At 27.5% G+C, this 15,552-nt stretch overlaps 1 protein-coding gene across 1 annotated transcript in view; it reads left to right on the top strand.

The window, feature by feature from the left end:
• The window catches only part of LOC136971393 (transducin beta-like protein 3), a 44,832-nt gene extending 30,582 nt beyond the window's left edge, over positions 1–14,250 (top strand). The window contains exons 14-21 of the mRNA XM_067265838.1: positions 2,935–3,003; positions 5,164–5,234; positions 7,169–7,325; positions 7,412–7,470; positions 7,554–7,657; positions 10,396–10,467; positions 13,864–14,022; positions 14,099–14,250. Of these exons, the coding sequence (XP_067121939.1) occupies positions 2,935–3,003; positions 5,164–5,234; positions 7,169–7,325; positions 7,412–7,470; positions 7,554–7,657; positions 10,396–10,467; positions 13,864–14,022; positions 14,099–14,184 (777 nt within the window). The 3' untranslated portion in view covers positions 14,185–14,250. The remainder of the gene's footprint in view (positions 1–2,934; positions 3,004–5,163; positions 5,235–7,168; positions 7,326–7,411; positions 7,471–7,553; positions 7,658–10,395; positions 10,468–13,863; positions 14,023–14,098) is intronic.
• The last annotated feature ends 1,302 nt before the right edge of the window (positions 14,251–15,552 follow it).

A 15,552-nucleotide genomic window follows, 5' to 3' on the forward strand; every position in this document is an offset into this window, starting at 1 on the left:
AAGAAACATAATTTTCATTATAAAACATTATTTTTGATATAATTAGTATACAAGTCTCCTCACTCACAGAGTTTATTTAATACTCTTCACTAATTGATATTTTTACTTATGCGAAAATAAATTGTTTTGTATATAGTAGATTGATGCTAAATAAGAATTATATATCTATGTAAAAATAAGAATAAAATTGAATTTTTCTCATGCAGTTTTGAATTCTTTTTCCAGAAAACTCAGTATTCATACTTATAATACTTATATACATACAAATATTGCTTCTAAGCCTAAACATGCACTTACACACACACACACACACACACACACACACACACACACACACACAATGGCATGCATAGACCTAAACATTTAGTGGTTCCTAACACTATTAAGTATTGTGTTTACAAAAATTACAATCAGATTTGGGAAATTTATATTTTTATAGTAAAATACAAATACAATATTTATTCTCAAAAATACCTACAAAATTATAATTATTTTTATAACAGAATTAGAAAAGATTTCCTTAAGTTTTACTCTAGTTCTATTACATTAAAAACAAAATTAGTCTAAGTTAGAGGGGGAAAAACTTTGATTATTCAAATTCCAATAAATACATGTTAAAAATTTCTAAATGAAAGAGCAAGATGAAGAAATTCCAGTTATTTCTGGAATTGTAGCAATCTGTGTCATCACAAATTTTTCAGAAGGGAGGGAAAATTCAATGTTTAAATCATGAAGAAACATGCAAAATTACTTTTATGCTATGAATAGAACAAGTAAGCAAACATGCTGTCAGATCTTTTGTCCACAATAACACAATGTACATTTCAAAATTTTTCTCACATCGGGTCCTTTATTTTCTGCATATTATTTGATATGCCTGCTTTCCATATAACAATGCTTATTAGATAAAATTGAAATAGCCAAAACGGATTTGAGAAAAAGAATTCAAATATTACTCAAATGGTCATCTTTTTCTTAAAAAAGTTTACTGGATAATTGATGGTTTTATGGTATCACCAGCATCATCCATGTTCTGTACTGTACATGCTATTGATATAGATGTATATGTTATTTACAGATAGCATATGCATATATCTGGTTTACAAACATCATATTTTGTTTGTAAACCAGATCTCACTAGTTTGGGAATCACTATTATATTATAATTTAAAATACTTTCTAATAATATATTTAAATTTATATAAATTTAATCTGTGTGTATTTAAATATAACAATAAGTAATGAATTATTTAGACATTTTAGCTGCTTTTATTATAAATTTTATATATTACGCTCTCTTTTTCATCATAATAATTCACGAATAATATGATATATGATTATTACAATGGGAGTGCTCACATTTTTGCATATTATAATTATCATAATTTTTTGTGAATATAATATTGGCACTTGTTTTATTCGAACAGAAGTAAATGGAGATATTTTTTCACAAGTTCAAATAGAAAGAATATCCTTATTTAAAAACTGTACAATTAAAATGTTTGAAAGAATGGATGATTAGCAGACTTCAAAATTTATTACATTAAAATTATTGCATTGAGCTGTATTATAATTAGTTTTTCAAATACTGTACAAATATTTGAATTTTTTTTATTACTTTATATCATTTCTTTCCAATATCCATATATCAAAAAGCTGAAATTTTTAATAATTAGATCAAAGACCACAAAATAGAAAATATTCAATAGACTTACAGATTGTCAAATGTAGCTGCAAAAATAGAAATTTATTGTACACACTTAAGATAATTGATTGTAGATATCATTAAATTTTTTAAATATTTTTGACACAAATTAACAATAATAGTATCGGCAAACTACAAAAATTTGTTTGCAGGATGCCAGTCAGGTAGATAATTTTATAAAGGATTCCTGATTTTCCTGAATGGCACAACATTGATTTTGGGACACCTGATGGTAGAAAATTACATTTTTATTTGTTTTTTCAAAAATAGCTCAAAATATGTAAATTATCTAATAAACATATCTATCTCCATTGTTGTAAAAATTCAATCTGTCATTTCACTGACAGTTATGATGTCTTGATGCATCATATCTTTTGTTTTGTTGTACTGTGTCTTTGTTACTGACCAATGATAATGGTATTTTTCTTGGTTTTGTTTGTTATCTGATGATCATGTTCTGCTAATTGGTTTTTTTCACTTTATGCTAACCACATAGAAATAATCATTTTTTCTAAATTATAAATTCATCAAATTTATTGATTCAAATACGTGTCACAATCTTGCTGAGTTTAAAAATAAAAATTGTATTCAAATAGCACCTGTGTGTTGTCATGCTTGTATTTTAAAAATAGTAAATAAACATTATACAGTGCAATCATAAAGTCCCACCACGTTGGGCAGGGAAATGGAAGGAGCTTCCAGGAATGGGGTAATGACGTCACATGCAGACTACACATCAAAAGAATTAAAGTAAATTATGACGTCACCACATGGCTGAACCACATAAGCAAGGCCCATTGCAGAGAGATTTTATGATCACATTGTATTTCAGTTATCACATAACCACAAACATTGAGGTCATATATTATCTTTTATATATAAAACACATTATATCTTTAGATATTATTCTATCAATTTATAGATAATTTCTGTTAATGAAAATAATTTTTTTTTATAATGTAAACAAAATGAGGACTTGTATCTATGATAATATGAATTCTGTAAATAACATTTGTATATTGTTAAAGAAGTATTAGTTAATTTCATATAAGTATATGTGAATATTATTGTGAATTTTAACAATAAGTATTCATCTATTTTGTTATAAGTTAAGATTTTGCTATTTTATTTATTTTTAAATTTGAAATTCCGTATAAGTTCTTACATGGAAATAGTTATTTAGCAAGATAAAAATACTAGTTTTAATACAAATTTAAATATTTTTTTAGGTATTGACATCATCATCTGCTGATGGTACAATTAAAATGTGGTCTTTATCTGATTTTAGTTGTGTAAAGGTATGTGTATTAATTAATAATATATTTAGTGTTGAGAATAATAATCTTTCAAATTATGATAGAAAAATTTTTAAATAATTATTTTCATTAAAATTGTTAAGTAACAGGAAGTTAGAAAAGCAATACAGATAACATTGGCAGCTCTACTATGCTATTTTACATACAATACAGCTGGCCCTTGATAATCCAACAGGTATGGGACCAAAGGGTGTCGGATTACCAAAAGTGTCCTGATTACTGAAAGTGATTACATATTTGGCATTGTTTTGCTAGCAGTAGCCTACAATATTCCTACATTTTATGAGTAAAATGCTGCCTAGGTTAATATGGAAATGAAACACCCATTTCGGTTAACTAAAACATGTTTATTAAAAGAAATACGGAAGCCAATAAATGTACATACAGTATGTATAGGCATAAATAATACAGTATGCACAGAACTGCTCACGGAAAACACAAGAAATGTGTGTCATCGGGTGGGGAGATTCAGTGACATCCTTCTATGCAAGCAGACACGTAATGGAACAGGGACTACGGTGACCTTGATGGGAGGTGCGTCGGACTACTGAGCATGTCGGATTATCAAGGGTCAGCTGTAATTTAGTTTTATTGTGAATATTATGCACATTAAAACTAATGAAGATAATAAGATTTATCTCAATTAGATAAATATTTAATGTTTTAATAAGTAAAAAGATAGGATCTTATGAAAAAGATAACAAATGTATCAAATGTTAAATGAAGTTACATATATTTATGATAAAAATAATGAAAATGTTTGGAAAGTTAAAAATGGTTATTAAATAAATATTTTAGATAGAGTTAGATAACCTAATAAATAGAATTTAACAATTTGGAGGGCTTATCGCACCAAGGCTGACAGAAAGAAGGACCAGATCTTTTACAAAAAAGTTAGTCTTTAATAGTCACATTTTAAATTTAGGTAAGGATGCATTTTGGGTACAAGGACCCTTCATCAGCTTACAAACACATGGCACCAACATAATAATTATAACACTAATAGTTAATCAATACAAAGGAATAACTAATATCTTATACAGTGCACTGTATTTACAATTTGTAATGTAACTCACATACTAAAGAACAAACTATCAAGCATAAAATTGTTAAATCTTATTTATTAGGTTATCTAACTCTATCTAATTTATAGTTGTGGGCTAAAAGCGTCATTTATTATTAAATAAATATTTGTTGATAAACCTATGAAATTTGGAAACAAAATAAAGAATATGAGAAATTATTCATCAGAGAATTTTCTAAAAATGGCAAATAATAAGACAGAATAGAAGTGTAGCTGAAGTGATGAAAATTGAAATGTTGTTAATGAACAATAATTTTTAATACTCGACATTTCCTGCTGAAAATTAAAAATTAAAATACTCTCGATTGTTTGAATAGCTCTGCTGTTGCAAAAGAGGAATTGAGGATTTTAATTTTATCATAGCAGGGGTTGGAATGCATCTGTAACGGGAGTTTAGAACGAAGGGTCACTCTTTACTCAGATTCCACCCAAAGAAGGTCCCAGGGGACCGAAAACATTTGTGGTTAACTATACTTTCCGAAGCTGTTTAAGGTTATTGGAATAGACATATTTATTATTGCTTCGTTTCTTAAGATGGATTTTAAGATGGATGTTATTGTTGTTATTATTATTATTATTATCAAAATTTATTTATACAGATTGATAATTTTCTTGCACACTGTTAAAAGTTGCACAATGCTTAAATATAATCTTAAAATAAAAAATTGTTTTTTTTTTTTAATTTTAAATAATCGTCAATTGTAGTTTAAGATTTCCAACTTAATTAAAAGCTCAAATGACATTATTTTTAATAGTGTTCTTATACAAAGATTAAAATCTATAAATATTTTCAATTTACTTAGACTGCTTTTTTCCAGAGAAATCTACAATTCAGACTTGTCTGATTATGAATTGACTACAAAAACATTTTATTATTAAGACAATCAGAATGATTTGAAAAACCATATAAAAGCATTGTTTAAAATAATTTAAGATATTTTAATTTATTTAATTTCAAATATTATTAGTACTATTATAAGAAATAAAAGAATATTTTACCACTATTTTATTTTGAATATTTTTACCTCAGTTAATTTTGTTTTTCACTTTTTTTTTAGACATTTCAAGGTCATGAATGTTCTGTTTTAAAATTTATTTTTATCAATAATGGCAAACAAATTCTATCAAGGTTAGTAATTAAATATTTTTAAATAATACGGTAAAGTATGCAATGTTATTCTTTAATATAAGTAGTTACATCATAAAATAGATATGCTTAAAAATCCACTTATTATTTCTAGTAATTAATCCTGAAATTAACAACTAATTATAATAAACACGTTTTTCCATTTTGTTTAAATTAAACATACACTTGTTAGTATAATATCTTTAATAATAAGAATAAAATTTTATCATGTCCTCATCTTTACAGACATTTCTTATTTTATATCAATTTTCATGTAATAATCTTTTAATGTTAATACAGAAAATGTTAAACACTGAAAACTGAAATACTTTTGTTACCTTTTAAATAGAACCAATTGCTCAAGGTCTACACTTGGCCCTTGAGTATATATTATGTGATCCTTAATCACTATCTTGGTTTTATTCTTGCTGCTCAAGGAAACATTTATGTTACTTCTATAGAGAGGTTGAAAAATAACTAGGCATTGAGGAATTTGATATAATTTTTGTAATAATAAAAGTTTTGTGTTCATGTACATCAATCAATGAAATTTTATGATTTCTGCATTGATGGTATGGACAGTGATTGAGAGAGGCCGCACATGCAGTGGCAAAAAAGATGGATTACCGTTTGTCTTCTCAAGAGTGAACACAGATTTCTGCATGCTATGAGGTGTGGAAATCAGTGGTTGTTGTGCAGAGATAGTAGTATACAGGAAAGAAACATCATGCCAGAAATCATCCAGAAACAATCAAGAATTGTCATTTGAAGTCAATGACCACAGGTTCAGTTGTGGACACAAAGAGAAATGACCAGCCATTCACCTCACAGTCCCCATTCTCTTAAGGAAGGATAGATGACACTGGTGCCTATATTGAATTTTAAGATATGCTTCCATATTTCAATTTAATAATGTACATTTCAAATGATTCTTCTCATCTTTGCATTAGAAGTATAGAAATTTTAGCAATTTCTCAATGCCTAGTAACTTTCCATCCACCTTGTATAAACATAATATCTAATATAACATCATAATAACATCTAAGTATTCTAAATATTTATTTTGATAAATATCTATTTATTCTGTTTGGCAATGCTGCATGTATGGTTTTTCTATTGGATATTATTTTGTGTGTTGATTCTGCAGCATGGTATCAGAACTCCCAGAATTTCTTTATTAGAAGGTATTCCATCCAATTTCTCTGTATCATTGAAATTTAAATATTTGCTGCCTCCTGCTTCAAAATAAAACTGTAGTTGGTTGTAAATCTTAGAGTTGCCAGCCCTTGAATAGAATTAGAACAGGAATAATGTCATATAATAAAATTTTAAAATGTATAGTATTTAAATTTGTTATATTTATTGTTTTCCCTAGTTCTTTTCAAAGCTAAGAAATAGATATTTTTAATTTCAGAGCATCTTTATCCAGTATACATTATTATTTTAATTATATATATATTATAATTAGATTTTTAATAAGATAATTTAATAATGGAGATAGATGAAAAGATACTCAATATAATTTTATATTTAATTATACACTATATAATTCTTTTCATAAAAATCATTGAGATGATAAGATCAAATTTTTAGTTTTTAAAGTTTAATTTGAGTTGAAATATTGATTAGAAAATAAATAAATTAACAATTATATGAATGGTATAAATATTAAATTTAAAATTTTATTAAATTATGTTACAAAAATATTTGCATTTTCAAATTTAATAGATCAGAGTGCATAATTAAATCTGTAGAAGCATCAGTATAGTATAATTCACAGTCAGTATAAAAATTTAAAAATACTTGAAATTAAATCTTAATTTTTTATAATACCATGTATTTTGCACGATATTAGTTTTAAGTTTTTCATCATTAAACCTACTATTCTTTTAGCTGTGATTTTTATTTTAACAAATAAAATTAATTTTCAAATTTAGTGGATCGGATGGCATTATTAAATTATGGATAATTAAAACAAATGAAATGGTGAAATCTTTAGATGTCCATACAGATAAAGTATGGGCTATTACGACTACTAACAGTGAAGATATAATTATTTCGGGAGGTGCAGATTCCACTATTATTATTTGGAAGGTTAGTTAGCAATGATTTAATTGATTTAGCTACAATAGAAATAAAATTAACATAGTATACAATAAGTGTATTTTTATTTTTATCAGGATGTCACAAAAGAAGAGAAAGAAGCTGAAATTATCAAAAATGAAACTTTAATTTTGAAGTTAGTAGAAATTTTTAATTCAGTGTATATATAAATTGAAGTTTCAATGTATATTTTAAAAAATGTATCATTTTTAATTTTAGAGAACAGGAACTAAAAAATCTTATTAAATCTAAAGATTGGATCCATGCTATCTCTCTTGCTATTACTTTAGAACAACCATTTCGTGCTCTTAACATAATAAAAAGTAGGTATTTTTCATAATATGTAAATTATGCTGCAATCTAGTTAAATTTATAATTTTTGTATACTGCTCTATTTATATTAATTAGACATATTATTTCTGTATGTATAAAAAGCCGAGTCCACATAAGTCGTCATAGGTATAACTAGACCATCGGTTAAGTAGTCAGTTTTCTGTGGTCCCAGCCAACTTTCATAGGCATTAATGTTAAAAAACTCTGGTCTACTCGACACCGTTTGACTCATCACTACTGGATAAATTAACATACTTTTCCTGACTCACACTCGTTTAGACGTCTGATAAGTAGACTCCTCTCCCGAAAAAAAAAAAATGAATTCACACCACACAGCTTAACATCACAGCAGAATCCGATTTTGCATTTTCTCACCTTTCATTCATGCATTATTTGCAGCAAGTGTTTTACATTTCTGTTACAAACAAGTATTCGAAACCTAACAACGCTTACGCTGAAGGAAAAATACGAACTTGTATCTGAATTTGAATGTAATAAAACTTCACAAGCCAAATTTTCAAAACAAAAAAACCCTTCTAAGAACAACATTAGTGAGAATTCTGAAGAAAAAAGAGGATATTAAGAAACTTTCTTGTGTCTTTGTCACAGCTGTCTCAAAACTCCAGAAAAAGTCGCCGTACAAAGATGTCGAAGATGCTCTGGTACGTTGGCTAAAGCAGATTTGTTAATCGAATCTTCCTGTTTCAAGTTGATACTGAAACAAAAAGTGATGGAAATCACTGAGGTACTTGGAGTAGAAACCAACTTTAGTGCCAGTGATGGATGGTCAGAGAGATACATTGCATGTACTATATAAAGCACTACTGTATTTACCTAATTGTAGTTTTGTGGTTTTTTCTGACTTTGTTTTAGTTGTTATATCGGATAACTCGACACATTTCCACTTTCCCTTGGGGTATCGACTTATGAGGACTTGACTGTATATAGAATCTAATTTACATTTATATCTATGTATATAGGGGATGTTTATTTGCTGTTCACTCCTAGACTTTGATCAATTGCTATGAAACTCAGCTGTTACATTAACATACTTCTAACTTTGATAATTCATACCACCCCAAAATATTGATTTAATTTCTATATATCTGTTACAGTCAAAACCCGTTTTTAGTTAGAACGCGTTTTAACTAGTTGAAACTAGTTTATACTGGATGTCTTTGTTAAAACTCGTTTTGTCTAGTTAAAACCAGTTTTAACTCAAATTCATTTTTGACTAGCAGTAAATTCCAGTTTTAACTAGACAAAACAGGTTTTAACAAAGACATCCAGTATAAACTAGTTAAAATGCATCCTAACTAAAAACTGGTTTTGACTGTAGCATATAGAGTTGTTCGGGGTAAGATGGTAAGCAGGGGAAGATGCCTACTTTTTAATATTTTCAAACGGTGACGTCAGATATTGTCATGTGTTTGTATGATGAATCGTTGGGCCAATATTGAGTGCAGAAAGCTGTAGTTGGCTACCGTTACCTCATTTTCTACATCTGAGAAGAATAGAAGCAAGATAAGAATGAAGTTTTTGTTGTGAAATTTTTCTAGAATCATTTTAAAACTAAAAGTTAAAATAGAATTTATTAAAAATTGCAAAAAACAATTAATGTGTGATGTAGTTAAGGTTCTAAAGTTTCCATTGTGAGCTACCACTGATCCTGAACAGACATGCTAGAACACGTACAACGTAGGCATCTTACCCTGACAAATGGAAAAGATGCCACATTTTTCTTGGGGTAACATGCCTATTTTTAATAAATTTTTGTTTTCTCGTTTTATTGCAGGATATGCATAGAAATTATATAAGGACTTTTCAAAAGGGTTTTTGGACTGAAAAAGCTTTCGGCTAGCTATAGAGCACATTAGAATGGGCAGGAACTTAACAATATTTATATACTGTGCTGTTACACTTACTATAAAGTACTTTGTACTACATATGCAATAAATTAAATTTGGTTAAGATATTCGAAAATTAATTTTATGCAATTATATTTGTTATCTTACCCTAATGGCATTTGGCATCTCACCCGGATACTTGGGGTGAGATGCCTAAAATGCCAGACAGTAAAAAAGTCGTCATTGCAAACACAATATACAATTATTTTTCATATACTCCAAAGTTTTATTTGAAAAACATGCTCAAGAATATGATATTTTCGTTAGAGGCCTCCAAAACCCAAATTATCGCTATAATTTCCTTTATAAGCATAATGTTAGGAATCTTCCCCGAATCACTATACATAACTTTATTTCCCCCAAACATATTTATGTAGCTAAAATTAGTTTTAACTAATGTTAAAGGTTAAAACTAGTTTTATCTAAAATCAAAACATGTACAGCAGTAAATTAACTAGACAAAACGGGTTTTAACAAAGACATTCAGTATAAATTAGTTTCAACTAGTTAAAACGTGTTCTAACTAAAAACGGGTTTTGACTGTAACATATCAATTAATTACATTTGCTACATCTGCTACATCTGACTTGCTGGCTTTATATGTAGAGCCATCTGTTGACAAAAAAATTTTAAATAATAAATTAAATATAATTTAATAATAATGGGGCCGACGATCTTCACTGTACGCTAACTGGCTAGCTTCTGCTTTGTGTTTCCTCTCTCTCGTTGTGAAGACGTTACTTGTAATTTTGAAGTCTAAACTATAAAATTACTCTTAATTATGCATGAGTATAATAATCACATTTTTTTTTTTTTTTTAGAACTACTACTGGATTCTACAGGAATTGATAAATTGAAAAATATTATTTCAGAAATGAGAGAAGATCAAATAAGTAAGTGAAATCTTTTTTTGTTTTTTGTATTTACCATACTCTATAAATGAATGTTAAAAATTTAAAGCACAATAGGAATAGTACAAAAACTCAATTAATGATGAATTTATTCAAACAAAACAGAATTGATTATTTGATTGTCAAAATATTTCAAATTATTTTAGATTCATTTGAATGATTTATTTGTTCCCATTTTAACCTTAAATAAAAAAAAGGTTGAAAAATTTCATAGTCTATAATCAAAATTTTGCACCAGAAAATTAATTTTGTTCTTCAAATATTTATTTTTGTTTACAAAGGGATTTTGATCCTGTTGGGAAACATTACATTAGACCAGGCAGGACAACCCAAATTGTTTTGCAGGCCACTTTGATCATGCGTAACATTACGTTGGGCCACAATTTAGGCAAACATGCTTTTAAAAAAGTAAAACACATACAAAATGAATAAAATTTTATTGTTATACCAAGAGTTCGTACTCGCACTTGCGCATTATAACAATGACACATGCAAATTTTCATTTATTTAACTGTTTTGGTATACACATAACGGGAAACAAAAGTTGTAATATATATATAATATTGCTTAGCGGGCCACACAATTTAACGTGACGGGTTGCGGGTTGGCCAGGCCTGCATTAGACTGTTACACAGCTTCCTATAATGCAATGTAAAAACAATAGCTGATTAAATAGTTATTTTGATGATGTATCTTAATTTGTTCCAATAGTGGATAATTTATAACAGTTTCAGCATTTAAACATATTTATTTAAAATAAAAACACTTTAATATTTCACTTTAATTTATAAAATTATTAATCTATTTTTGGTTACATTTAATATGTTACATTATTAATGGAATTTTGAAAATTGTTTGAAAACTTTTACTTTTTTATGCTTAATGTGAAAAATGTAAAGTGATCCTTTTAGCATTAAACATATGAAAAATTGCAAGAATTTAGTTAAAAAAGAGAATCTTATAGATTTGCATGATTTATTTAAATCATTTGATTATGAAAATCATTCAAATGAACCCTCACTACAATTGATGTAATTTAAAAGAAAGATTTAATAATTTTAATTAATGTTTTAGCAAAAAGTACTTTATATAATATATTTGTTTTGTATTAAGGTGTCAAATTTTATGGACTTTTATAGAATTTTAAAAATTAAATATAAAATAAATAATACTTCTATATTTTCACCTTTTAGAATTTTATATTATTAAGCATGTATTAACATATTTTAGATTATTATAACTTAAAATAGAAATTTTAAATATTTGAGGCAGAGCATTAGCAAAGCCTTTTCTAAATGGCCTACAGAATTGTGTTCGTTACAATCAATTTTGATTAAACACTGCCATTTTCTATTAATAGTGATGAGGAATCCAAAAATGTAATAAAAAGTGGGGGTCCGTGACTGTTTTCGAGATGTAAGAGCAAGTTACGAGTGCTCATGACAAAGCAATGTTCACGAATCGTGCAGATTTGTCATGTAATGTTCCACAGTTGCTAGGATGTCTTCTTTGGGTTTATAGAATTGAGTTTGTTCTCAAAATTTAATGGATCGATTTTGATGAAACTTTGCCATTTTCCATTAATTGCAATGAGGAATCCAAAAATATAATGAAGGTCCATTTAAATGTAAAAAATAGGAGTCCATGACTTCATTTTCAATATACAGAGGTATTAAAGTGACAATGTCCATGCTCTCTGATGCAACTGAACACAACTAACGGAATTTAGTCCTATGGGTCCAAAATAAAAAAATCATTGCATGCACCTAATGGAAAATAGGCATGAAAACAAATAAAACACAAGAACAAAACAATTGCCATCGATTGCTTTGTTCTTGTATTTTGTTGCCTCTGTGTTGGCAGTGTAAGGATCATGTTTTCCATGGCCAGCAGGTACAAGGATAGCATCTTTTGTGGTGGCAAGTGCAAAGTTCACCTGTCTGCATCTGTCAGGTACAAGGATCACCTGTTCTGTGTCTAACAAATGCAGGGATTGCTTCTTTCTTTTCACCTTAATTCTATCACAATATGAAAATTTGTGTGATATTCTAGTTTAAGTTTACAGTAATATAATTAAGTTTGAGAAAATACTATATTCATTATTAAATTTCTTTACTTATTTACTTTTGAAGCTTCTTTAGTTATTTAGCATATACGTAAATAAAATATATTTTTTGAAGATATAAATAGCAATGTCATAACCAGTAATTGTTGTTAGAATAAACTCTATTTGCAATTTTTAAAATAAAATGAAAACTTTTTGCATCAGAATTGCATTGAGTAATTAATCAAAATAAATATTTAAAAAATTAAAAGACAAAGCTATTTGTTTTTATCTTGTTTTATTTGAAGAAACTTTTGAATTTTGTGAGATTGAAAATTATTTTATTTGTTTTTCAAAGTACGAGGTTGAAATATTCATACTTTGAAATTGTACATTACATGGTGGATGCATTATAGAATTCATAAAAATTTTTAAAAATTGCTACTATATGAATTCTGATAAATATTATTATATTCATAATTAAATACGTGCTTTTATATTAAATATATTTAATATATTTTGATTTAAAATTCACTGCATTGTTAATATGCTTATGCAAATAAAAAAAATACAGTGTGTTTTTACTTTATACAGAGATTACATTCTAGAATGCAGGTGCGGATTCAGGGGAGGCGATCACTCCCCCAAGCTTCAAATATTTCAATAACCCAAAAACTTAGCGTTTAGACATTAAAATTTAAAACTGTCAAACCCATCTATGTCTCGCTTGTATTGGATGGATTAGATTGTACCCAGTGCACTGCTTCCCAATTTTTTCATTATTCAATACAAATAAATAAATCAGAAGCACTGGTTAATCTCCCGAGCATGCCGAGTCATGTAGGATTAGGTGCTTGCATTTATATGTTACATACATATTTAGCCTATTGGGGTATTTGGATATATATGCTTTGGTTTATATTATTAAATGCACACTGCCTGTCAGGGCACTGACTTTTTTTATTGCCCCCCGTGACAGACGTCTGGATCTGTGGCTGCCAGAATGTCTCACACAATTTAAATTAAACATAATATATAAATAATTACCAAAATATGTAATAATATGACTATAAGTGTAACTCTTGCAACCTAGATAAGTTATCCAGACTAAAAAATAGGTAAAATTAAGTACAAAAGTAAAAATAATTTAATTATGCATTAGTTTTAAAAGATGCCTAAGTGACACTCTCCAGTAAAACAAAAAGAAAATTGCAAACTATTGCACTAGTCTTTCACAATACTTTCTGTGAATATCATTGCCATTCGGGTATATCTGAAACTTTATTTTTATGCTATAATTAATTAAATAATAACAAATAAAATAATTTTTGCAGCTGCTTTGTTAAAATTTTGTGTGACATGGAACACAAATAGTAAACATTGTTATCCAGCCCAAATTTTAATTAATATCATCTTTAGAACATATACTTCAGAACAAATCCTAAAATTTCCCGACGCACATATAACCGTTCAAGAATTATTACCATATACAGGTCAGTTCTATATAAATTACTTCAAACTTGTTATTTTTTAATTTCTCATATATATATTTTTTTCTTTCTTTTTTAGAAAGGCATTTTAAAAGGGTGAATAAATTGATGCAGCAATCCATGTTTCTTGAATATTTAAAATGTAACATGAAAGTAGCAACATGACTGACATTTTATTATTTGTATATAAATTGTATAGCAATTTTAATAAATATTTTTTAATGAATCTGATACATCGTAAATATTCAATGTCTTTTATTTGTTTAAGAATTTCATGTTGAACATTTTTAATCATTTACCAGAAAAATGTAACATAAAGTATTAGTGTTTTGAAGTTATTAAGAATCAACATTTGTTAACTTCTTGATTTTAACATAATGTTTGTAAATGTATGTAAATGTATATAAGGTTCATGTAAAAAAATGAAAAATTATTTTAGTTATTTTACATTTTATCTCATTACAGTGATATACATAAAGTAAATCTGTTTTTTAAAAACTGAAATAAGTATTAAGAGCTTTTCTCTGTTAAGAATACTTTTCAAAGTTCTAACACTGTTAAATAAAACAATGCTAAATGAAGTCATTTTAACATTACATGAATAAGGACAGAATATATGCATATAAATTTATCTATTTATGGCTTTGCAGTTTAGATGATGGACCTGACTGGACTTTTTAAAATATTTACCATATTGATGATGTAACCATCAAGAGTAAATTATTGTTTATTCCTTTACTTACAATGGGACTCTCATTTCTACAACACCCTCTTAGTGTTACAACTCTGTTCACAATATGGGTCATTTTCTATGAGTTTTTACATAATTTGCATGATTGATATTATTGCTAAGAAAGCTTGTACTCTTCATATGTTTCTTGTAGTTTGTAAAAATCATTGTTGCTAAGATTTGCCATGCATTGAATGGGATAGTGTTATTAGGGTCTTACTGTTAAGGAACAGCTCAAGACAAAAATTTGGAAAACATTGATTTAAAATATTTGTAATATTTGTCAACAAATGCTTTAGGTAGGAAAATTAATATAAACACACACACACATCTTGTATAAGATATACCCCCCATTTTATCACAAAATAAGTAACTGTATTTAATATAGATAAGGCAAGTACCTTGTACTGTACCAAGTACATTGCACTAGATCAGAGAAGTACCTTCCGTACTCACCAAAAGTGTTTCTACTGTATTCTTGTAAAAAAAACAATAGTAAAATTAGACTGCACACACTCATTTATCAGGGAGAAAAAAGTCATTTTCAGTTAAAATGTTCAATATGAATACAAGCAAAAACTGCTTAGCTTGTATTCATATTGAATATAATAATGGCAAATAATAATATTGAACATAATTTTTTTATATTATATTTCAAATACAAAAAAGAGCATCAAATAACTTCAAAGAAGTTAACTATGTTTGGGAACGAAAGAGAGAAAGGTTAATAATAATATGAAATCTGAATAAATATCAGTTTTGAGTGCTCCAACACTGTTCCACAAAACCAAAATGTTTCATAA

The sequence above is a fragment of the Centruroides vittatus genome, unplaced genomic scaffold (assembly GCF_030686945.1).
Source record: "Centruroides vittatus isolate TY-2023 unplaced genomic scaffold, ASM3068694v2 contig_250, whole genome shotgun sequence".
NCBI classification, from domain to species: Eukaryota; Metazoa; Arthropoda; class Arachnida; order Scorpiones; family Buthidae; genus Centruroides; species Centruroides vittatus.